Source organism: Sciurus carolinensis, chromosome 5, assembly GCF_902686445.1.
Source record: "Sciurus carolinensis chromosome 5, mSciCar1.2, whole genome shotgun sequence".
Classification (NCBI taxonomy): domain Eukaryota; kingdom Metazoa; phylum Chordata; class Mammalia; order Rodentia; family Sciuridae; genus Sciurus; species Sciurus carolinensis.
In genome coordinates this window covers 161,834,483-161,861,952 of record NC_062217.1, presented here as the reverse complement: position 1 = coordinate 161,861,952, position 27,470 = coordinate 161,834,483, and the positions used below count along the sequence as shown (strand labels likewise).

Sequence of the window (27,470 nt, the reverse complement as noted above, 5' to 3'; positions counted from 1 at the left end):
AGAACTCCTAAAACTAAAAGACAAAAACACAAACACTCGAAAATGACAAAAGATTTGAATTTATATTTACATATCTTTTTTCTCAAAGAAAATATATATATGGTCAATAAGCTCTTAAAAATCACACAACATCACCAGTTATTAGGCTTAAAGGCAAAATTGAAAGCACAAAGAGACAACACTTTCTACTCATTAAGAAACCTATTACTAAAAAACAAAACTAGAAAATATTAAGTGTTAACAAGGTTATGCACAAATTGGAACCTATGTTCACTGCTGGTGGAAATGTAAAATGGTGCAGTCACTATAGAAAAAAATATGTGATTCCTAAAAAAATTAAACAGAACTACCATGTGATCCAGGAATTCCACTTCTGGGCATATACCCCAAAAAACTTAAAGCAGAGACTCAGATAGTTGTACATACACACATCATCATAGAAACATTAATTCCAAAGGCCAAAAGGTGGGAGCAATCTAAATGTCTATCAAACAGATAGATGAATTTTAAAATGTGGATGGTATATGAATGTATGTATGTGTATATGTGTGTGTGTGTTACTATATATGTGTGTATGTATATATATATGAATTCAGTTTTTTAAAAAAAGGGTATTCTGATACATGCAACAACATGGATAAATGCTGAAGAGATTGTTAAAGGCAATAAGCCAATAACAAAAGGATAAATGCTACATATTTCCACTTGCATGAGGTACCTAAAATAGTCAAATTCACACCGACACAAAGTAGTTTCCAGGAGTTGGGGAAAGGAGAGAAGAGAGAGTTAATTGCTTCAGTTTTTCAAGATGAATAAAGTTCTAGAGACAATGATGGTGATGACACAATAAAGTGAATGTACTTAATACCACTGAACTCTACATTTCAAAATACTTAAAACAGCAAACTTTGTTATATGCATTTTACCACATTTTTTAAAAAGTGATTAATCTGAAAATTAGATATAAAGCCATGTATAAAACTCAATCTTTATTTCTTTACATGTTAAACCGTACTAAAATCTAGTACTCTTTTTCTAAAATAGTATATGCATCCAAAACATCTTAAATAATTGTGATCCATTATGATCTACTATCCTCATTAGATATTTGAAATAAATCTGAAATTTGGTATTTCCTGCCCTTAGGTAAGTTGTAAGAAAAAAAAAAAGATTAAAATTTAAAAAGCAGAACCATACCTGATATAAAGCAAGAGAATGTCCATATCTCTGAAGAGGTCCCCTTGACACAGTTCCTACATTCCATATGCTACTTTCTAAATTGTAACTGAAAACAAGAAAAAAAAATAACTTCCTAAGTTAAGATTCATTTTCAGTTTATAACTTGCATATGTTTTTCTTCATTGGTATCTAAATTCTCATTAAACTAAAAAATAATTACAATTAACTCATCATTTAATCTGCCATATTAAAATTTTTTCAAGAAGACTTCAGTCAAGAAATACCTACTCTAGTGCTGGGGATGTAGCTCAGTTGGTAGAGTGCTTGCCTCGCAAGCACAAGACCCTGGGTTCAATCCCCAGCACTGAAAAGAAAAAAAAAAAACCTAATCTAACTTAGGATTCAATCACTTAGATGTATATAAACTTGAATAGGATGTTCAATACTAGAATTAATTTATCTAGTTAAATTAACCAGTTACCCTTAACAACTTCAACCAATCAGTTAACCTAAAAAATAGTCATTCTATATTTTTAAATTACAAAACAAAGCCAGCTTTCTTGGAAGTAGATAAAAATTCCATTTTTATAATAACAATTTACTTTAGGAATTCATATTTATTCTTCACACATTCTTATAGTTTAGCATTATAAATTAACCAAGAAGCATATATTTCCTTGCAAAAATATACTTTGCTTTTTGAATTCTGCAAAATAAATCCAGTAGTATAAAAGGTTATGTAAAAATGTAACTCTTGGATTATGAGATTAAAAAAAGAAAACTAATACCTTTTCTATTGGTCTACATACAAAAATAGAAATGCTGAACTATGGCTCTCAAGTGCTTAACTAATAAAAATTCCAGTTGGGTTGTCACCATATTCTACACTCTTTTTGTTTTTGTTGTTTTGTTTTAGTTTGGTTTGGTTTTTTGATGGTACTGGCAGTTAAGCTCAGAAGTTTTCTACCACTGAGCTACATTCCCTTTTTTTAAATACCGAGTCAGGGTCCTGCTCAGTTGCCCAGGCTGGCCTCAAACATGGAATTCTCCTTTTTCAACCTCCCAAGTAGCAGGGATTACAGGCATGTGCCACCACACCTGGCTTACACTCAAAATCTTGATTTGCCAACACAAATGAGATGAAGTACCCAGTCAAGAAACAGGGTACTACTTTGAGAAGACCAATGTCAGCTGTTCTCTCCCCACTTCTCTGCCTCCAACTCATCAGGCAAAGCAAAAAACTGCCCCTTCACAAGAAAGTTACCAAAACCATTTCAGCATTGTTTCCTAGTTTGGAGTTATAAGATATGACATAAATGACAAAATATACCCAGAACATGGCTTCCGCAGACTCCCACCACTAAATTACCTGCCTACCAGGTACCTGCAGCTAACATGCTGCTTCCCATTGTTACATAATGTAGGGCTTGGCAAACTATTTCTATGAAGAACAAGACGATAAATATTTTAGGTTTTGCAGGCCACACTGGTTTCACATAGTATTCCTCTTTGTTTGTTTGTCTGTTTTACAACCCATTATAATGCAAAAATAAAAAATAAAAAATTCATTCCTAGGTCTCAGGCCCTGGACCTCAACTCTGCAGTTCACTGATCCCTGCTATAAATGAGCTATTCTTCAAAAACAACTCTTGACATCACTCCCCTTTCAAGCTACCAACCTGCTGCTGTACTACCCCATTTCTTTATTGTCCTTAACCCTGCCTATTTTTCCATTCTCTCTCAAACTAAATCTAGTCAGGCCCACCACTCCAGAGTTAACTTTTTGTTAAGTTCAACTTCCTCATGCCAAATTCATGGTCATTTTTCTGTTCTCATTTTCTTTGACCAGGTTTATCATCAGCATTTGGCACTGTTAATCACTCCACGGTCCTCAGGTACTTTTTCCTTTGCCTTCAAAACACTGCTTTCTTTTGGTTTTCCATCTCACCCGACACTCCCTTCAGTCCTTTGCTGAGTTCTCCTCTTGTCCACAACCTTCTAGGATATCCCTTGACAATTCCATTCTAACTGAATTCCAGCTTCTACTCTTCCTCTGAAAGCCCATAAATTCTCAACAGTTGAGAATAAAAGAATGTTGTGGATGGTTTGATCTATTCAGACCCCTAAAATTTTCTCCATATCAGCACTAAGCCAGTTTGATTATCATTCTTGTGTTCACTGGAATAGCACTTTGAATCTTCAAGAACTCTTCCTCTGCATTCACAGCTTGGCTGACAAGCGCCTGAGGCCTCGCTTTCAGTCTCTTTCAGTTTTGACATGCTTTCATCATGCAGCTTAATCCTTTCTAGTTTTCCATTTAAATTGAGAGATGCTAGACTCTTCCTTTCACTTGAATAGTTAGAAACCAATCTGTGTGGCCAGTGTGACTCTATTTTAAAGATTAAGGCAACACACACTCAGAACCCTCCCCACAAACCAAAAATAGCCTACATGATCTATCTCTGGCATTATCCTAATTTCATGGTATCATCTCACATATGCCATATAATCACATAGGCTCCCTGTTCCTCTTCAAATACTTAGAAAAGCTCCTACCTTGAGGTCTAGGTCTGGCTCCTTTCCACACCTACAGATTACTGCAGTGCCAAGGCTATGACCTCCTTCAAGCCTCTACCCAGTTTTGACCTTTCTCATGAAGTTTACCTTCACCACTACATTTATAATTGTGAACCCTCCTCTGTGGCATTCCAGATTAACCCATCCTGCTACCTACCTACCTACCTACCCAGGTATATATTTGCATGTACATAATTTACTTTAGTAAGTATATTTATCTTTTCATTGCCAGTCTTTCCTCATTAACTTCTCAAAGATAAGGACATTGTTACATCCACTAATACATTCCAAGTACCAAGTATATGGTAAATATTCAAAAGTGTGTTATGCTCAGGAATACATGTTAATTTTCACTAATGTCAATACATATGTATTTTGTAAAGTAGTATATTCCTACTTCAATAAACACTAATACAGAATTTTTACATTATTTACAGAATGATTTTATGTAGTATCTATAATCCTAATTAAATTCTACTCTAGGGCTAGGATATAGCTCAGTGGCAGTGTGTGCCTAGCATATAGAGAACCCTTGGTTTAATGCCCAGCACCACAAAAAAAAATCTCCTCTAGAAGATAAATCAAGTTAAGACTGACACTATCACTTCTAAAAGCTGTTTAAATATCCTTACCTACACTTGAACTATATTCAGAATGATGAAAAATATTCTCTAACCTGTGAAAAGAGCAACAAATTTATTTCTAATCTGACACTTCATAGCTTATATATAAGTTTAAATAGTATACATATATGCTTATACATTTTTTTTTACATTTTTATTCTTTATGTGTACATATAGATATATTCACACTGTAACCAAAAGAACCAGATCTCACACACAAAAAAAAGTTAAACGCTGGTTCAAATGCAAAATATATAAGTTTAAGAGAATATCACATAATATTCATCACTTAATTTGAAATATGCTATTCAACTTTCAAAGAATGTATAAGATTTCAATGTTTCCTTGACAACTTTGCTCTGTCATCATAACTCAACTTTTGGAAATATCACAATTTTAAAGTTCAAACTGTTTTCACGGGCAATTCATTGTTTTTTAAATCATAGTTCATTTCCTTTTCATTTCAACATTCAAATCTCACTATTTTCTTTGAGGCATTTCATATCTTAATAATTCATTTTAATCCTAGCAACTCTGTTCTTTCTACTGTATTTTATTCTTTATGTACTGAACTAGAGAATTCTAATTTTTCATTTAAATATTAACCTATAACTCTTTCTCTCTCTCTCCAGAATTTATTTCATACTTTAATTCTAGTCACACTCAATCACTGTTTTAAGGTAAACTCCTCTTATACTCAGAATTTTTAAGTCTTCAAAATTAGTAGGGCTAACATATTTAGGGAGTAGGGTTGACAAATAAAATAAAGGATGTCTGGTTAAATCTGAATTTTAGATAAGTAACAAGTAATCTTTTGGTTTAAGTATTATCATACAATATTTGGGAAATAATCACATACACACATACTTAGATTAAAATTTTATTTGTTATCTGAAATTCATGTGTAACGGGCAGTCCTGTATCTTTATCTGCTAAAATTGACAATTCTATTTGGGTACGCACCATTATGATAAACTATCTAGGGCCAGTTCTGACTGGTTGATTCTCAAGTTATACCATTATTACATATTACAAATATCAACACTGAAAACAACATTGGTAATCAAATGATTCTTCCTATTTCCTCTTCTGTTATTAAAGGATTCACAAAATACAGTAATCAGCTTAAAAGGAACTCAGATAAAGTTGCCATCCATGTGGTTCTCCTTACCATCCAATCATGAAGAACAATACTATCATGCGTGAGCTGATGTAAATGAATGATCTGTTTTATAATGCTGGTTTTGTTATCCCAACAAACATTTATAAAATACCAACTAAGTAAAAGTTCAGGTAAATTATACAGAAAAAAGCAAAAGTATTTTTATATATACAATTACACTTTACCCTGGAAAAGTAAAAGTAGGATTTATTACGCCAAACACAGAGACATTCTGCCTTTATACAGCATTTTCTTACTCAAAATTAACTAAAAATGCTATACAGGATGTGAAATTTCTACACAAAACAAACTTATATGCTCAATAGCAAATAATTAATTGTGGACAAACAGTTCATATAGTCCCATATCAGTCCCACTTAGCAAGTAGAGAGTATTACAAAATAATCACTTACATGTTTGGACAGCAAGAAATTACAGTTTAAAAATAAAAGATTGTGAAGATCTTAAAATAAATACTTACTTCAGGACCATTTGAAAAGAACTGTAGTTGAAAGTATATCCACCAATCACCCACATAAATTTCCCATGTAAAACAGCTTTATGCGAAGCCCGACCTACAGAAGGACTGAAGGGTTTAACATTTGGCAGAATCCAGTAAGACTCAGTAGAAGGAACATTGAAAGAGCAATCAGGACCTATGAAGAAAAAAATCAAACAACACAATGGATTAACAAAGACCTGTTATAGAAAGAGATACAGATTATAGAAACAGCAGACTACACAGATTGAGAATTTAAGAACCCAATGTTCATCATCCTAAGAAATGTAACTTATAACAATAAAGAGTCTGAAATATAACTTGCAAGGAAACTACTAACAGCACATGTAATGCCTAGAGGGAGAAAAAAAATCACTCATGAATGTTTAAATAAATACCACAATCTAAAAAAATTATTAAAATAATATAAAATTTCATATTTATTTTAGTATACTCCTAGAATATTAAATTGAAAACCAATATACTCAAATTCTAGTATACTCCTAGAATATTAAATTGAAAACCAATATATTCACACTTACTAGCAGTGTGATCTTAAGCTAATCTGTTTACCTTTCATCAAGCTTTCATCCATAAAATGGAAATTATAATCTACTCCCAAGGGTTACCATGATTTTAAAACAAAGGAAATGAAAGTATTTGCAAATTAGAAACTATTAAACAATATATAAAGATTATAGTTTTCTTAGCTTTACTTTTTTTTTTTTTTTTTTTTTTTGGTACTGTGAATTGAACCTGGGGCACTTAATCAATGAGACATATTCCCAGCCTTTTTTGGTTTGAGGCAAGTTCTCACTAAGTTGCATAGGGTCTCACTATGTTGTTGAGTCTGTTCTCAAATTTGTGATTCTCCTCTCTCAGCCTCCTGAGTCACTGGGATTACAGGCATAGGCCACCATGCCCAGCTTAGCATAATTATTAAGAATAACCCATATCCCCAAAGAAAAAAAATGATCATGTATACAAAAACCAAAACTATCAATTAGTATAGAATAATTTAAAATACTATAACTGAGAATAACTGAGTTGAAACCACAGTCTTATCTTACCCATATTCATAATGTCACCCAGGACTCTTGGGTTCCTCATCTGTACAATGTACATTAGCCTAGACTAGTATTTCTCAAAAGGAAAATAACTACAATTAAAGACAATGGAAAGAACGATCCTGAAGAAAATATATCTTCATCAAAAATGAGAGCCCACAAATGATTTTAATTCTGATGTGACTAATATGTGCTCAAATAGTAGACATAAACTCCTTATGCTTAAACTTCTTTTATAAAATATAAGACCAACATAATTTTATAAGTTATAAAGAAACTTTAAAAGGTAATAAAATTAACAATAGACATACCTTGTTTTATTATACTTTGCAAATATTTCCTACTTTATAAACTGAAAGTCTCTGGAAAACCTGCATTGAGCAAGTCATCAGTACCATTTTCTCCAAAGTTATGTGCCCCCTTCACATCTATTATCTCATTTTGGTAATACAAAATTTCAAATTTTTTCATTTTATCTGTTATAGTGATGTGTAATAAGTGATCTTTAATGTTACTGTGTTTGGGGGCACCCTAACTATAACTCATGTAAGAATGACAACTTAACTCACAAATGTTATGTGTTCTGCTGCTCCACCAACCAGTCATTCTCTCATCTCTTCCCCCTCCCCTCAGGCCTCCCTATTCCCTGAGATAAAACAATAAGTCTATTAATAATCCCACAATGGCCTCTAACTATTCAAGTGAAAGGAAGAGTCTAGTATCTCAATTTAAATGGAAATTTAACTGAAACAGACTGAAAGCTAAGCCTCAGGTGCTCATCAGCCAAGTTGTGAATGCAAAGGAAGAGTTCTTGAAAAGACTCAAAAGTGCTACTCCAATGAACACAGGAATGATAAACAAACAGGCTTAACACTGATATGGAGAAAATTTTGGGGGGTCTGAATAGATCAAACCATCTACAACATTCCTTCAAGCCAACACCTAATTGAAGGTAAAGTCCTAATTCCATTCAATTCCATGAAGACAGAGAGGTGAGGAAGTTGCAAAGGAAGTTTGCAACTGGTAGAAGTTGGTTTACAAAGTTTAAGGAACGGAACTATCTCCATAAAATAAGAGTGCTAGGTGAAGCAGCAGGTACTGGTGTAGAAGTGGCAGTAAATTTATCCAAAATGGTTAGCTAAGATAATTGATGAGGTAGCTACACTAAACAACAAATTTTCAGCGTAGGTGAAACAATGTTATACTAGAAGATGTCATCTAGCTAGAAAGGAGAAGTCATTACCTAACTTCAAAGCTTCAAAGGACAGGCTGACTCTCCTGTTAGAGGCCTTTGTAGCTGGCAACTTGTAAATTTAAACCAATGCTTAATTACCATTCCCAAAATGCTAGGGTCCTTAAAATTTATACTAAATCTACTCTGCCTGTGCTTTATAAAATAAAACAACAAAGCCTAGATAATAGTACAAGATATCTGAGCATATATTATATGGATTTGTATTTTTCAGGTTCAAATAAGAAAACATCTTAGATTCTCTCTTTGATAGAGACATAATCTTTTAAATCATATAGTTAAAACTTTATTATTATTCTTGGGTGCAAAGACTGTGTACTATTTCTCACTAATCAGAGAAATTAAAGGAACCTGCTTTTTTTAAATCTTTATTTTTTAAATATTTTTAATTATTGATGGACCTTTATTTTATTCACTTATTTATATGTGGTGCTGAAAATTGAACCCAGTACCTCACACATGCTAGGCAAGTGCTGTACCACTGAGCCACAACCCCAGCCCAGAACCTGCTTCTTTATAAAGCAAATTTTAGCCAGGCACAGTGGCGCATGCCTGTAATACTAGAGGCTGAAGTAGGAGGATCACAAGTTCAAAGCCAGCCTCAGCAACTTAGCGAGGCCTCAAGAAACTCAGTGATGCTGTCTCTAAATAAAACACAAAAAGAAAAGGGCTGGGGATGTGCCTCAGTGATTGAATGTTCCTGAGTTCAATTCTCAATACCAAAAAAAAAAAAAAAAATGCAAATTTTACAGACACTGGCTGAAATACTGCTTTTGTGCTAATTGTTTACAAAAAAGTCATGCTTTGCAATTTTATTTATTGTCATCTTAGCATGATCCCTGCCTTATGTATGTCCTGTCCAGTCAGCTGCCATCTGCAACTGTGGACCTCTGGACTGCACTGATGCTGAATACCCTTACCTGCCCATGTCCCACCTGATAGAGAATAAGGATTTTGGGTCACTTCCCCCAACTTTGCCCTCTTTCAGCAGGAAGCAGCTTAGAGATGTTGTTGCCCATCTTTCCACAGAAATGGAATGTAGAAATTAACAGTGGGGAAATTTAACAGTGGACCACTTTATGCTTTGAATATAGCCCTTGCTGCTCTGCCACTGCAACTTAAAATAGACATGTTTCTTTCTCTTCCTCTCTCTCTGCTCCTCCCTAATCTCTCACCATCCCTAATCTAAGGGGAAACAGGATTACCTTTCTTCCCCATTCTAGGCAGAGTTATCTGTCCTGCAGCAAACACCAACCACAGGAATGAAGTAATTCAGACTTTTGGGATGGCACCAGAAGATCTCAGAAATGACTATCTCCCAAATTAATAAGTGAATTATAACTCAGAAAACTCATAGAATGTAGCCTTTGAATTTCCTCTTTAAAAGTTCCCTGATTCCCCGTGATGGGCAGAATCACAGCCTCTGGGACAGGACTCCCCTATGCTTCTCCTTTACTAACAAAGCAATAAACTTTCTTTTTTCCTTTTTCTCTAAAAACTAAAACAAAAAAAAAAGCAAATTTTAATTATAATTCTAAATCACTCAGAAATCAATTAACTCCCAATCTAGCCCACTACCTGTTTTTGGAAATAAAGATTCATTAGAGAACAGCCAAGATCATTCAGTTAAGTATTATCTATGGCTGCTTTTGCACAAAAACAGCAGAGTTGGATAGCAACCCTAGAGACCATATGGCCTGTGAAGTTGAAAATATTTACTATCTGGCCTTTTACACAAAAGTTTGTCAACCTCTAATTTAACTGAAGAGAAAAATGATCATGTGGGCATTATAATACATAGATTACTTAGTTTTTTGATCTTCTTAAAAAGTACATGGGAGCTATTTTAAATCATGCAAGTTGAAGATAAGAAAGCAAATATTATAAAATATTACCAATAGGCAAATCAGGGTATTAGAATAGTCTTCCTGCTGTAGTCTTGCAACTTTTATAACTCTGAAATAATTTCTAAATAAAAAGTTAAATACAGACTACCAACCAAAGGCACAGGGCCGGAAACAGTCAAACAATATCTGAGTATTACTTGAAAAAGAATTTGACAGAGAATGTCATGAAAAACCTTTGAGACTCAGGGACTATTTAAATCACTAGTATAATTATTAAAACTGCCTTAAAGCAAAATATTGCAAAGCAAGTCTGCATTAGGTGAAATAATGGACCCCAAAGATAGTCAGGTCCTCATCACTTTAACTGGTGAATACTACCTTAAAGGAACTTTACAGATGTAATTAAGAATTTTGAGATGGGTTATCATGGATTAACTAACTGGATTCTAAACAGAATCACAAGTGTCCAAAAAAGAGGGAGCTCTGACTACACAAGAAGGAGGCAATGTAACCCCTGATGCTACACTGCTGAAACTGAAGATGGAAGCCTCAGAAAGGAGTCAAGGAATGCAGGGGAGGTAGGCTCAGGAGTTGCAGAGTCAAGGAAACAGATTCTCTCCTTCACCAACCAGAGGAAATGAGGCCCAGCTGAGACCTGGATATTGATCCAGTGAAACTGATTTCAGACTTTTAACATTCAGAGTAGCAAGAGTTTAATAAATGTCTGCTGATTGAAGACATCAAATTTGTAGTTAATTTGTTATAACATTTATAGGAAATTAATACAAATAATTTATTAATGTAATTAATTTAAACAAAATATTGTTAATATAGGAAATGGGATTGCAGAGATTTTAAATTTCATTTTGTAATTGCAATATATCTACTTTTCTATACAGAAGAAAACAGCAATCAAAATTCTTCTTTTGTTACTAAGTTATTTTATATAGCTTCTAGCAATTACCATATTAGAAGGAATGATTTAGAGTCAAACTCTATAGATTGCCTTTATTTTACTCTAAATTAATAAATGTATGAATAGAATAAGATTTAGGAGCATGATTTTCAAGTCTAAGAAAAACTGAGTGTCTTAATTTGTTGCTTTCAAAATTCTATCACCAAAATGATTAAAAAATAAATTAATGAACTGAATATTAATTTGAAATACAAATAACCATAAAGAGTAATTCATACATATAAAGGCTTACCCAATGACTAAAAATTTAATACTGGCATCTATATTTAAGTGCGGTAAAGACTCATCTTTTTTTTTTTTTTTTTGGGTACTAGGGATCGAACCCAGGGCCTTGTGCTTGCAAGGCAAGCACTCTACTGACTGAGCTATCTCCCCAGCCCCAAGACTCATCTTTTTATAAAAACATTTCCATGAAAAATTTTCTACCACTCCTCCCTGAGATAACCTAACCAGACCAGGCCAGAACATTGATCTAAGACTTGCAGTCTCCACGATGGTAAGAAATAAATGTCTGTTGTTTAAATGACCCAGTCTGTAGTACACTGCAGCCTGAGCTAAGACTTCATGCTTTGAAGGAAATCTGTAAACCATGGTTAAGGAGTCTGAGAAGGGGTCTGCTCAATAGTAGGGCACTTACCTAGCATATGTGAGGCCCTGGGTTCGATTCTCAGCACCACAAAAATATCAATAAATGAAAGTACTGTGTCCATCTACAACTAAAAAAAACTTTTTGAAGAGTGCTATAAAAATAAATGTTATAAAAAAATAAATATACAAATGAATAATGAACAAAATAAAATCCTAAGCATTTAAGACCTTGTTTTTTTTTTTTTTTTTTTTTTTTTTTTTTGGCGGTACTGAGGATCAAACTCAGGGCCTTGTGCTTGCAAGGCAAGCACTCTACCAGCTGAGCTATCTCCCCAGCCCAAGACCTTGGTTATTATTAGTTGAAAATGACATATAGAATTTGCTAGACAGAGGCAGAATTTGTTTACCATACAAATATCCTACAAAGTTAGAGGCAACAAAAGCCTACAAAGTCAGAGACAACAAAGTAAGCGTTTATAAATATTTCTACATTAGGCACACTTCTCTAAGGAAGGAATATATGGAGAGAGAGAGAGAGAGAGAGAGAGTGTGTGTGTGTGTGTGTGTGTGTGTGTGTGTGTCCAGCACAAAGTACTCTGAAATTTGAAATTTGTTAGTTCAGTCTGCAGCCATATTCTTTCTCTAGTCTGACTTCCCTGGTAATCTCATCCAGTCTCAAGGCTTTAAGTACCATCAATGACTTCCAATTTAATATTTTTAAGTAAGCATACCCAAACTAACAACCATGATACAGTCCTCTCTCCACTAAATTTAGACTGAAGTGCCTCCTCAATATTTCCTTTTAGATGTCTAAAAGACATCTAAGAATTAAAATACAAAACCAACCTTATCTTTCTCCTAAAATCTTTCTCATCTCAGTTGATAACAACTCCATCTCTTCATCTTCTCAAGAACTTTAAAGTCATCTTTGACTCTTCTTTTGCTCACCCCATACATCCAATCTATCAAAAAAAAGTATTAACTCTACTTTAAAATTACTTTCAGTATTCAAAGTCACCACCTCCACTTTTACCAACCTGTCCATGCTACTGCCATCATCTCTCGCCTAGATTATAATTACAGCAGTAGCCTCTTAACTGGTATGTCGATCCCACAATCTATTCTCAATATAGAAGTCAACAGGAAACTTATGAAACTACATCAAATGATAACCACCTTCTGCTCAAAAATCTTTCAATAGCTCTCCCATGGCACTTTAGGTAAAAGTCAAAATCCTTACAAAGCTAAAATTTAGCTTAGTTCTATCTTTCACATACCTCCATCAACCGCAACTACCCCTTAACTCCTATCTCCAATCTTTTCCTTTGAGCTCATAGCTAACTAATCTCCCCCTCAGAAGTCAGTTTCAGCCACACTGGCCATTTTGCTGGTCTTCAAGCACAGCAGGCATGTCCCTGCCTATACAACCTTCTCAGACTGCTTCCTCTACCTACAAGTTTCTTTCCTAGATACCCACATGGGTAACTTCTCTCACCTGCTCTAAGTCTTTGCTCAAATGGCACCTTCTCCATAAGGCCTAATCTAACCATCATATTTTAAATTTAACCCACAGCTATCTCCCTTTCTCTACTCTATTTTTCCATTATACTAGTCACTTTCTCACATATTACATATTTAATGTTTATAGTTGTCTCTCCTAACTTGAATGTGACTTCCCTAAGGATCTTTGCCTTCTTAGTTCCACAATATATCCCAAGGACTCAGAGAAGTGCCTCCCACTTAACAGAAGCTAAAAAAATTGGTACATTAATAAATGAACAAAAATAGATAAATGACCTCATGAATAAACGTATAAATGAATAAATCATATCCATTCTCAATGCTACATTTCTTTCTAAACAATAAACTTTTTAAGCAGGTTAGGAACAAAAATGTTATTGGCTCCTACAAAAAGTCAGATCTGCTGTGCTTCCTAGATAAGAATATTTTAATTGAGTATTCTGTCACCTATCTCTGCACAAGATTAAAAAAAAAAAATAAAGACCAGGTCCACTGTTACTAATTTCTTAAAGGGAAATGTAAGCTACCTTGCAAATTTCTTCAAGGCAAAACAGATTACATGTGTATGGATACACTATCCTAAAATAACTAATTATGCCCTGATATGTTGTATGATAACCCCAGAAAAAAATACTACAGGGTAAAATAAGAGTTTGAGTTAAAAGAGTATACATTTTCTAAATCAAACAAAATTATCAGGTTTACACAACTGCAGTCATGAGGTTTAAGTGCTCTTTCTGGTAGGAAACACTGCCACCTAATGGCAAATGTTAAAATCTAAAACCAAAGGACAAATAAATATAAGACCAAGGACCCACTCAAGAACCAAAACTTGAGTAAAACATTTAAAATACTTCAATTTAATTGTCTCTTATTTAGAATTTTTTATATGAAAGTAAATTATATAATTTATTGGAGTACTAAACACCTATAATTGAATATTCATGTATTATTAAATACTACTGGTAAATTAGCAGATTTCTAATTCATTCATTTGACAATAAAAGAAAAAATTGGGGTACCTACTACATGTCCTGACTATATTAGGTTCTGGGGATACAAATATGATTAAAACATTATCTTTCTTAACCTCATGGAGCTTGTTACAGTGGAAAAGAAGAAAAATCACACAAACAGCATTATGAACTGTGATGAATGCTATGATTTTAAAAAGCAGCAGTTCTCAAGTAGTTCTCGAGACAGCACAGAATGGGAATCTGACCTGGTCTTCAACTATCATTGGGATGAGGTACTCTAGAAAGAAGTTCAGAAATAAGAAAGGTCTTGAGATAGAAAGGGATAAAGCATCTGAGAAACTGAAATAAGTCAAAAATAAAGTATGACTTTACAGATCAGAGGCACAATGCAATGAAACTGTTCCATTAAATGATTTACATATTCAGTCTGTCTTTAAATCAGTAAAGGCTAAAAACAACCAACTTCAATCCTTAAATGAGAACTGTTGTCTGAATTGAAATTAAATAAATACAGAAAACACAAAAACTCTTACAAGGATTAAAAACACATAAGAGTTTAAACAACAGGCTTAAACAGGATGGGCCCAGGGACAAGGGGATACATACATAAAAGATGGCAACCTGTTTATCATCTCTCCATAAAAATCACATGCCAAAGCCTGCTGAATATCTCTGTTGCCTGCCTCCTCCTACTACTAGCCCACATTGCAGAGTCTTTCTGAGTAGACAGGAGAGAACTGCTTGGCCCATTCCTTGTCAATTATGGCAAAAATCTATACTTAAAATGTTTTATTTGGATTTTTTACTTATTTGAGCTCCATATGTTTGGGGAAAAGCTTACTGTGTGGGTTTTGTTCAGACACAGGACCCATTCCTAGCACACATAACAAGTCAAATTCTTATATTTCCCAAGTAGCTGAGGTATGGATAAGACCTAGGTTTAGCCAACTAGATGCTTCTAAGCAAGTCTTTCGATCTTCACAAGTGATACAAAGATGTATCAAAGTTCTTACCATCCACGCCTGCAGCATGGAGCAACCATGTAAGGATGCCAATGGTGGTATGCCAAGACCCAGTGGCAGTGACAAGAGTATTCTAACTTTCCTATTGCTTTATCTTTGCTGTGGACTTATCCTTCCCTTTGTACCTTTCTTTTTCCAAAACTGGTTTTTTCGGCCTTCCCATCTTGCTTGTGAGTTGTCCAATATCCTTTTCTTTTTTTCTTTTTCCCTCCAACCCCAGTATTAGGGAATGAACCCAGGGTAGCTTTACCACTGAGCTACACCTCTGGTCCTTTTTCTAAATTTGATATTGAGACAGGGTCTCACTAAGTTGCCCAAGCTAACCTTGATATTGTGATCCTCCTGTCTCAGTCTCCCTGTAACTGGGAGGACAGATGTGTGCCACTGTACCAGGCTTCAATATCCTCTTGTTAGGAAATAGGCTAAAAGAATCAAAATAAGTTGCCAAAAAAGGTTAAAATTCATGACCCTCTTTGAAACATTCTAGAGGTGAATGGGCCAGTGCTATCACTTACTACAGTGGTTACCATTTACCAGTCACAGAAACAGAACTGAACAACCTAATAGTTGTATGCAGCATTCCACGCATAGTCTATGGACCTAAACTTGGTAGCATACCCACAACAGCTGCACGGTAGGATGAGAACTGTGACATGTAGCTATAAGGTCATAAGGAAGCTAAAACTCAGTGGATCCTACTTCCAAAAGGAAAGAAAGACCAGGAGCAATGGTGCATGCCTATAATCCCAGTGGCTCAAGAGTCTGAGGCAGAAGGATCACAAGTTCAAAACCAGCCTCGTCAAATCAGTGAGGCCCTAAGCAACTCAGTGAGACTCTGTCTCAAAAATAAGAAGGGCTAGGGGCTGGGGAGACAGCTCAGTCGTTAGAGTGCTTGCCTTGTGAGCACAAGGCCCTGGGTTCGATCCCCAGCACCCAAAAAAAAAAAAAAAAAAAAAGAAGAAGAAGGGCTGGGGATGTGGCTCAATGGCTAAGTGCCCATGGGTTCAACCCCTGGTACCCACCACACCCCACAAAAAAAGGGAGAAAAGGATGTATACTGGGAAACGGTATTTTCTTTCCAGTAGCTGCCTTTTCTAATTCAGTAAGCAAGGACTGCTTCTGTTACTTTCAACCAAAGACCCCCAAAGATTCAGAAAAGAACCCAGATCTTCACCTCTATTACAAAGCAATAGTAACAAAAACGGCATGGTATTGGTACCAAAATAAACAGGTAGATCAATGGTACAGAATAGAGAACATGGATACAAACCCAAATAAATACAATTTTTTCATACTAGACAAAGGGGCCAAAAATATGCAATGGAGAAAAGATAGCCTCTTCAACAAATGGTGCTGGGAAAACTGGAAAACCATATGCAACAGAATGAAATTAAACCCCTATCTCTCACCCTGCACAAAACTCAACTCAAAATGGATCAAGGACCTCGGAATCAGACCAGAGACCTTGCATCTTATAGAAGAAAAAGTAGGTCCAAATCTTCGCCTTGTTGGCTTAGGATCAGACTTCCTTAACAGAACTCCCATAGCACAAGAAATAAAAGCAAGAATCAACAACTGGGATAGATTCAAACTAAAAAGCTTTCTCTCAGCAAAGGAAACTATCAGTAATGTGAAGAGAGAGCCTACAGAGTGGGAGAAAATCTTTGCCACTCATACTTCAGATAGAGCACTAATCTCCAGAATCTATAAAGAATTCAAAAAACTCTACACCAAGAATACAAATAATCCAATCAACAAATGGGCTAAGGAAATGAATAGACACTTCACAGAAGAAGATGTACAAGTAATCAACAGATATATGAAAAAATGTCAACATCTCTAGTAATAAGAGAAATGCAAATCAAAACTACCCTAAGATTCCATCTCACCCCAATTAGAATGGCGATTATCAAGAACACAAGCAACAATAGGTGTTGGCGAGGATGTGGGGAAAAAGGTACACTCCTACATTGCTGGTGGGGTTGCAAATTAGTGCAGCCACTCTGGAAAGCAGTGTGGAGATTCCTCAGAAAGCTTGGAATGGAAACACCATTTGACCCAGCTATCCCACTCCTTGGCCTATACCCAAAGGACTTAAAATCAGCATACAGTCACATCAATGTTCATTGCTGCTCAATTCACCATAGCCAGATTGTGGAACCAACCTAGATGCCCTTCAGTTGATGAATGGATAAAGAAACTGTGGCATATATATACAATGGAATATTACTCCGCCATGAAGAATGATAAAATTATAGCATTTGCAGGCAAATGGATGAAATTGGAGAATATCATGCTAAGTGAGATAAGCCAATCTCAAAAAAACTAAAGCACGAATGATCTCGCTGATAAGCGGATGAGGACATATAATGGGGGGTGGGAGGGGTTATTGTTAGGGTTAGGGTTAGGTTTAGGGTTAGGGATAAGGAGGGTGGCAAGAATGGAGGAAGGACTGTATAGAGGGAAAAGAGGGGTGGGAGGGGTGGAGGGGAAGGGAAAAAAATAACAGAATGAATCAAACAACATTACCCTATGTAAATTTATGATTACACAAATGGTATGTCTTGACTTCATGTACAAATAGAGAAACAACATGTATCCTATTTGTTTACAATAAAAAAAAAAAAAAAAAGATTCAGAAAAGTACGTGAGAGAGAAACCTGGAGCCATTCTGACTAAAGGAGTTGGTGAAGGGAACATCACATCTTGGAGTTTGCTTTGAAAATCACTGTTCTAGTATACTCTCTATATGTGAACATAAATTCAATTTGTTAGATTTTTATTTTGATATCTTTTTAAAAATTTCTCATCTATTTCCATGTTTGAAAGCCATCTTAAGAGATCAATACTTTCAAAGTTGTCTTTTTCCCTTATGTGACTTATTAAGATTTAAATAAGTTTTATTATGTGAAAAATATCAGAGAAACCACAGTGTCATTCAGTACATGAATGGATAAATTGTGACACGTCCATTTAATGGAATATTATTCAGTGCTAAAAAGAAATTAGCTATTAAGCCATGCAAACACATTCGGGAAACTTAAATACATATTGCTATGTGAAAGAAGTTAAGACAGAAAGCATTACTATGTGATTCCACTTAAGTCACAAGCCCCATTGTAACCATGTTTCAGTCAACAGCAGACCACATATACAACTATGGTCCCTTAAGTTTATATCACCTAGTGACACTGTAGGTCTCTTAATTGCACAAGTATACTCTTAAGATATTCACACAAAGCCGCCTAACAACCCCTTTCTCAAAATGTATTCCCATTATTGCACAACACGTGACTGTGTGTGACATAGGAAAGGCAAAACTATGGAGACAGGAAGAAAGATCAGTGGTTGCCATGGACTGGGGGAGGAAATGACGACAAAGAGCACAGGGAATTTTTAAATTACAGAAATTATTCTGTACATACAAGGACAGACACATGTCACAGTACATTTATCTAAATACAGAGAATGTACAACACCGAGAATGAACCCTGATGTAAACTCTGACAGGGTGACAGTGATTTGTTGATGTAGTTCATCAATTCTAACAAATGTCTGGCTCTAGTAGGAGATGCTGACAATGAGAGAGGCTCTGCATGTGTGGGGCAGAGATTTCTGCACCTTCTGCTCAATTTTTCTAAGAACTTACAACTGCTGTCAAAGATAAAGTCTATTTAAAAAGTCATACAATTAGACAATGCCACACAGGTGTCTATCCCTTTAGCAATATATTTCACATGTAAATATCATTATCTTTGATAAGAATAAATTATGACAAATTTAAACAGTACACAATAAACCAGTGTGCTTTTCAAATTGCTGCACTTCGCATTTTCTACATTCTTTATAATTTTAATTTTTCTTTTGTCTGTTTGGGTTTGTTTGTTTTTTTAAGTGTTTTCTATAGGAAAAGGGCAACAGTTGGCTTTATTGGTGTCACCTATTCTTAAACGCCTATGTAATATGGAAAAATATCTCAAACAGTAAAAACATGAAACCAGATGATTAAGAAAGAATTTGATGATAAAGTTAAGGTTGGGGGATATAGTGTGGCTGAACAGAAGTATTAGAGATACTACACAGAAAACTAAAGAAACAGGGACACACGAAGCACAGGCAGGACAGCATGAGGTCTATCCTTGTGTTCTCTTAATAAGATCCCAGTTTCTGAGTGGTAATGTTCTTTTTTACAACATACATATAGTGTCAGTCAAACAGAGTAAGTAAAATCAAACAATATCAGAGGACAATGGGGGCAACAACAATCTATCATTCTAACCTAGAGAATGCAGTTCCAAATAACACATTCTGTGAAACTGCCAGGTTCTGAATCTCATAAAGATTGCCTATACAGCCCTCACTTTCAAATGTCTAGTTCTTTGATCATTCCCCATTTGTCCTAGAAACAAATACCTCTATTCTTCTTACCTCACTGACTCCTCCTTAGTCTATATATCTGAAATAAAAATATCATTTTTCCTTTAATTATTTTGTTTATAATCCCACCCACTTTTAACTCTACTTTCTTAAATGCAGAATCAAGACTGGATTTGAGACTCCAAGAAAACAATCTGCACAAGCTGTCTTAAAAACAGCATTCTATCTGGCCCTCTACCCTCAAAATATTCAAGTTCAAAGATCAACTCCTTAATTAACAGATAAGAACAATATGAAATTCATATGGTTTCTATAAAATATTTTATAATTTATAAATCACAGTCACATTATTGTTATTTAAAATGTGTGTACACATACACACATACGTACTTATACATCTCTTAGGCTATTCATACTATGACTCTTCTTTAAAAGCCAACATATCAGTACTATGAGTATTTGCTTCCCCATTTCCATTTGCTTATAGACATATCAGATTTAGAAATTTTATGATTTAGGGCGCTTCTGGTGAAAATAATAGAATGTAAAAAGGCCAATAAACAAAAACTAGGAAAATGAAAGGTAATATTTTGAACCAAGTGTATATTACAAAACCCTCAGAAAAGAAAGCATTTCACAAAAGGCCTAAGAGGAGAACAGAAAATGGATAGGGATGTTCATAGAGAATGTCATACAAGGTATTATTATTCTGTTTTCAAGACTGTTGAAATGGAATAGCAACTGAAAACCAATTTGCAAACATTATGTGCATGAGCTATCCTTCTATTTCTCAGGCTTTAAATTGATCTCAATATACCATTCGCCCTATAGAAAAAGAATTAATTGTAGTTTCAGATTGAAATTTTTAAAGAAAATAATATCTCAAGGAAAAAGAAAAGCCAAAAATGATTAAAATAGCCAGTAAAATATACACCCCTTTAATCAAGAGCTCTTATAAATTTGTAATAATCTGTCATAATCATAATAGGTAATCAAATTCAATTTAATAAGAAATCACTTAATCTTATGTGGCTATCATATCTAATATTCTCAAATGTGAAAACATAAGTTTAAGACAGAAATAATTTATACAAAGCCTAAAATAATCCCACTAAGAAAGTACTCAGCATACTCAGTAACACTTTTTTTAAATGTCATCTCAAGAATGATGAATAAAACTACCTGAGGAGCATTTTCTCTTTGGTTTTTACTTAGCATGTCTAATAGAAACTATAGCTACTATTGCTACATGATGTTATAACAACACTCCATCATACTTTTGGGTTATGTAATTAGTGAGTCACACTCTATTGACAAGATCAACACATTGACACAAGGGAAGCCTTTCAAAATGTGAACATAAATACAATTAGCAAAAGGTAGGCTCTGGGTGGGTAAGTCCATAGATGACTATACCTATTCCTTAGTTTAATTCCCCAGTGAAAAAAATTATGACTTTATACCCAGATGCTGAAGTAAACCAAAATTCTCCAGCATGATCTAAAATTAATCTTTAATAATAGATATTTATAAATTATGTAGAATTCTTTCCCAGGATCCTACTTTTATAATAAGCAACCAAATACTTGAATCTTTTAAATACCTTTTGAAATATTCTCATGTTCTTTTGAAAATAGCCACAAGAGGTCAGTCTTTGCTAAGAAATAAGTAATAAAAAGCAGGCTATTGTGAGATGGCATTTATTTTTGCAACACACTACTAAAGTTACCCATTATAAATCCAATTTGAATGTACCCCATGTTGAACACAGTGAAGTCTTCAATTCTTTGAAGATTCAACAAAAATTACATTAGATCATAATGATCACACACCTACAACTTTAAAGTTTCATATATAAACTTCACTCAATCCTCAAAATAGCAAGTAGACAAAATCTTTACAATTTCTATTTGTGAAAATACAAATTATTAAGAAGCTAATTGTTAATCTGAACATTTTAAAAATAAAAACAAATACATGTGATTTGGATGTGCAAACTGTAATGAAATGAATGTAGAATTTTTATAACAAAATATATTAATTGATGTTTCAGAAGTTATTATCCCACACAGGCTTACCTTGCCAACTATCATTGCAGACACACAGTTTTTCTCCAGTCAAGTCACAGTACCCGTGATCTGGACTGCCGCAGTTGGCTTTACAGTAAGGAATGTCGCAAGCTTCACCCTTCCAGTACTTATCGCATTCACAATATACTTGACTGGGAACAGAGACACTGGTTGTACACTTCCCATGGCCTGAGCAATTGTTAGGACAAGAATTGATTCTGTAAAATATAATGCATACATACTCAAATTCAAGATAATTAAAAAAAGAATTTTGGTTGATATTTTGTAAACTTTCTAGTTTTTATATTGAGTCTCATTTGTTTATTAATTTAATACAGTTTCACAATATAGCTCCAGCTCTTTAATCTATAAGCTTTCACTCTCATGCAATCCAGATACCATTTATTTGCAATTAGTCTTTGTTCCATAAGTTTACTTTGCTACCAAGACTCCACACATCTAAGGACTTACACACTCCATCTACAGGATCTGTACGGTTCCAAGAACAATTTTTTGTAAAGATTTAAATACAGATATTTTTAATATAAATTTTACAGAAAAAATTAAATTCCATGAACACCTGAGAGTCTATAAGAAGTCAAGACATAACTTGGGTAAATATTAAAGCACATGCTACCACCCATACATTCTTATGAAAGAAAAGGATATTTACCACATTTCATTTTAAAGTCCTTAAAATAATTATATTCTACTATGTATTTATTCTCCTTTGCATACACTCTTGTATATATTATGTAATAAATAAATCCTATAATAAATTGGTGGTTCAGGGACATTTCGAATATTTTATTCCTGCTTTAAAAAATGTCTAGTTATCAATTTCTAACTTTATGAAGAAAAGAAAACAATTAAGGTGTAAAGTTCCTCTGTAATCATTCCTATGAAAGCATCTGAAAGCATCTCTGGCTACTTTACTTCATCCTGAGATTTCCAGATGTAAAAATGTATAGAAAGTGCCAGATACATAATAAATTCTCAATAAGTATTGTTTTTTCCTATTTTTAGGGGAGACAGTGGTATAGCCACATTTATCTCCCAAGCTTCAATGTCCTCACATGTATTATCAGAAAAAATACCCACCTGAAAGAATGGATAAAAAGGAAATTGAATGACACAATGTATTATACAGCATCTATAACAGTCTCTGGCCTAAAGAAGGACTACCAAAACTTAGCTCCATGCCCCTCTTCAAACTACAAATAAAATACATTAGAAGTACAGAAAGGCAGCTCTGCGCTCCCTGCATTCTCATGCATCTGTTACTACCAGTAAAGCTACACTGGGTTTTAGGCATTTGCCAACAATTTTAAATTTTGTAATTAATATTCAACCAAACTTAATTTGCAACCATAACATCCTCAGACTTAGATATTATCCCAACATGGGTTTAAATAGCATTTGGTGGTATATTATTAAGACTGTATGACTTAGGAAGGGATCCTACTATAATTTGAATAACACACCTGCTCCTAACACATAAGACATTTATAGAAACAATAAACTCTTAAGTCAAGTTATAAGAATCCATTACAAAGATGAATTTTTTTAAAAAATACTTACGAATAAAAAATGTTGAAACCAGTTAGGTTATATGCAGCATCACTAAAGAAGTGTAACAGTGCATAGCCAGATGTTGTAACAACTTCAGGCACAGTTTCATTTCCCCTTACTTCAGGGACTATCAAACCACTAAAAGAGAACAAAATATTATATATATCCATTGTATACAGATGACTGCTAAATTACATAAAAATTAACTCAAAAATATTCTTATTAGAATCATTAAGCAGCTACATTAGAATGAATAACTCTAAAGTGAATAAAACTAAAATTAGCCCCTATCCATTTCTACTCCATTAGCTCTCCTCCTGCTGCCAATATACTAACAATTACTCTCATACCACTTCACTCTTTTTTCTCATCACCATGGACTGCAATGTTCCCTTTCTGCATTTGATTGTGCTATCCATCCTGTCATAATACCATACTGTGGTCTTTTACTTAAATTACATATAAAACTCCACTCAGAGTTACCGTGCTACTCTAACAAGTGATCCCACTGATTGCAAATTCCAGTAAAGCTGGAAGGAATGCTCCCCATCAACGAATTACAACAAAATTCTAGTTCATACCAGGTGCAGAGACACAAGCCTGCCATCCCAGGAGAATGGCAAGTTCAAGGCCAGATTCAGCAACTTAGCAAGGCCCTGTCTCAAAATTAAAAAAAAAAAAAAGTTTAAAGGGTTGGAGACAAAGCTCATTGGTAAAGCACCCCTAGGTTCAATCCTCAATACCAAAAAAATAAAATAAAATTCAAGTTCACTAGTATATTTCCAATACACTCATCCAGGCATTTCAGGTAATTTTAAAATATATGTTTTCTAAGTTCTTTAAAATTCTGCATATTTATGCAAACTGTATTATTAATATATAACTATTTCAAAACAGAATATTGTTCACCGAGGCCTATATGCACACAAAAGAAAACTAATCTGGGGGTAGAGGGAATTTCGAAATGTATAAAAGATAGCATTTCAAGTAACTGGCACTTCTCTTTAACCTACCTGTTCATAAGGAAAAATTACATATCTTCACTTACTTATACCATACTACCCTCTCTAATTTGTAAAAACGTGCAATGAGGAAGAAAAGAAGCTAATAAGAAACTACATAAATCAAAATAGCAAATTCCTTTAAACCAAGTTAAATTTGTTTAGGCACACAAACTGAATTCTGTCACTCAAATCATATTTCACATGTTAAATATTAGTCAAACAATTTATTTTTCAAACATATTCTCAAACACAAACTAAAAAGTAATCAACTCTTCATTTAATGCTTTAGTAATTATTATTACAACTACTAGGTTATATGACATCTACTGTAATTATTGTATATATGATTAAGTCATATATAAACCTTCACTCAGCACTACCTTGCTACTCTAACAAATAATCCTGTAGCTTTACCTTTTCCCACTGGTTGCAAATTCTAGAGAAGCTACCAGGAATGCTCCACACCAAAAAGGGAACAAAGGTTTTGAAAAGACTGTCAACAAAATTCAAATTCTGTAATACCAATCTTAGCTACACACATAGTGATAAAAGAACCAAAGCCTAGAATTACATAACACAGACTCATATTCTGACTCCATATCATTTATCAGATAGGCAACTTTGGGCCACTTATAGAATCCTTCTGTGCCCCAATTCTCCATTTGTAAAATGACAGTAATAATAACTAAACTATCACTATGAGGGTTAAATGAATTAATGAATATAAACAATTTGTATGTTGCCTGGCACAAAATGAGTACTAAACAGATGGTTGACTGCTATTTATTGGTTAATCTGAGTCCTACGTATCCCTTCACATGTTCTATGATCAAGTCACTCAAAACAACTTACTACTGACCTAAAATATAAAGTCTTTAATTTGTCTATACCTTTATACACATTTTTCTCTACCTAGAATGTCCTACCTGGTCCCATACTTGCCTACCATGCTTCTCTACTCATGAAAAAATTTACCATGCAGGACTGGATACTTTTTCTGAAATTATATAGGCCTCTTTTATAACCTGATTAAAATACACTTTTCCACACACTATTTAAGTGTGAAAAATCTGTTTTCATGCCCCCAGCTGTGCATGACGACTGTGTACTAAGGAATTTGGCTGGCCTTTGTTCTCAGTTCTTAGAATACAGCCTTTAAGTCCTTGGAATTTCCCAAGTGATAAGAGTGTCTTTGTTACTCAGGGTAGGCCCTGACAGTTTTTGCCAGAGAGGTGACTCATGATGGGCCTCTAGATTTAAAAGACAATTCTTTTTTTTTTTTTTTAATTATTATTTTTTTATTATGGTAAACAAATGGGATACATGTTGTTTCTCTGTTTGTACATGGCGTAAAGGCATACCATTTGTGTAATCATAAATTTACATAGGGAAGAGACAATTCTTGATGGGGGATAACCACACCAACAAGACCAGCCACTCCAGTAAAGGGTTGTGGCCATATATGGCATCAGCCTAACTTCTAAAGACAGGAGGGAGACTAAAACCACTGAGTTCAACTTTATGGCCAAAGACTCAATCAATTATGCCTATATAATAAAACCCCAATAAAACCTCTGAACAACTAAAACTCAGGTGAACTTTTTTGTTGGTAGTACATCCCAAGGACACAATTTGTGATCCTTCCCAACCTCACTCTCTTCAAATGCTTCTCTATCTGGCTGGTTCTGATTTCTATCCTTATAATAAATCTACAGTCAGAAGTTCAGCACCTTTCCTAAGTTCGAAGAGTCATTTTAGTCATTATCACCTCCAACCTTACAGTCAAGATAGTGAGGGTGGGGACACCCAAGCTTGCAACTATTGTCTGAAGTGAGGGTGTTCTTATGGAGGGCAGTGGCCTTAGTCTAGGAAGTCTGGCCCAACTCCAGGTGGCTGGTTTCTGAACTCACTGCAATGATCTGCACCTCACTTACCCCTGGCTTAAGAAAGTCTTTGGAACTGAGCAGGTTAGCAAATGTGTGTTGAGTAATAATACTTATACAACTGGTACAATTAAAACCCTCACAATTAGATTCTGATTCTTGACAAAATGAAGTACAAACAATAAAAATCATAATTCTGGCTCTATTACCTATTAGAAGTAGATAATATCTGATTCTCAATTCCTCAATTTTGAAAAGGGGATAACAGTACTTATCCAATGAGATCTTTGGCATTTAAACTATACAGAACGTGCTTAGCATCAAAAGGTTATTTAACAAACACAAGTTCCCACCTCCCTCAGGACAGGTAACCAGAACACTTCCTAATGAAGTGACTAGTTCCATTTTCATAGCCGTACACTAACCCTGTCCTGCTAATTATGTTATGAAAGATTCTTTAGTAACAGGAAAAGGTTGGCAAGAATGTTAATGGGGCTGGGGATATAGCTCAGTTGATAGAGTGCTTGCCTTGCATGCACAAGACCCTGGGTTCAATTCCCAGCACCACCAAAAAAAAAAGAATGTTAATGGATCAGTGTTAGTTAATGCAAAGTCATTAGAACTACTAGAAAAATAAATGAAAATACACACAATTGATGATCAATTGTGTCGCAAAAAGAAATCAATAATATCAGGCTGGGGAGGTGGTTCAGTGGTAGAGCATTTGCCTAGCACAAGACACTGGGTCGGGATCCTCAGCACCACATAAAAAAATAAACAAAAAGAGTTAAAAAAATTTTTAAAAAAGAAAGCAATAATAATAGCAAAGTGATGTTTAGATTGCTAAAAATAAATGTGTGAACTCAGGATCTTATCTAATCATCATGATGAATTGTCTTACAACATAATTATTCAAAGATCTATTGCATTTTCTGTTGTCTTCAGATACAAGTATACTTGTAACCAAGTAGTTTATAATGCCCAAACAACTCAAAACAAGAGTTTTAAGACTATTTTCTGCAATAGCAATATCACAGAGTGTCTAAGCTCCTGTGGGCACACATGCTAGGCAGGCACTCTACCACTGAGTCACAACCCTGGCCCCTCCTACAGATTCACACTGAAATAGTCAGTTGGAAATGTAAACCCTGGGACTGGGTTGTAGCTCAGTAGAACAGCACTTGCCTAGCACATGTGAGGCACTGGATTCGATCCACAGCACCACATAAAAATAAATAAATAAAATAAAGGTATTGTGCACATCGACAACTAAAA

At 34.5% G+C, this 27,470-nt stretch overlaps 1 protein-coding gene across 2 annotated transcripts in view; it reads right to left on the bottom strand.

Annotated features, from left to right (window-relative positions):
* Atrnl1 (attractin like 1) overlaps positions 1-27,470 on the bottom strand; it is a 723,769-nt gene that overhangs the window by 679,909 nt on the left and 16,390 nt on the right. For both annotated transcript variants that reach the window (XM_047554249.1, XM_047554248.1), the window contains exons 4-7: positions 23,318-23,446; positions 21,746-21,954; positions 6,023-6,197; positions 1,198-1,285 (exon numbers count right to left, since the gene is read on the bottom strand). In XM_047554249.1, coding sequence (XP_047410205.1) covers positions 1,198-1,285; positions 6,023-6,197; positions 21,746-21,954; positions 23,318-23,446 — 601 coding nt within the window. The remainder of the gene's footprint in view (positions 1-1,197; positions 1,286-6,022; positions 6,198-21,745; positions 21,955-23,317; positions 23,447-27,470) is intronic.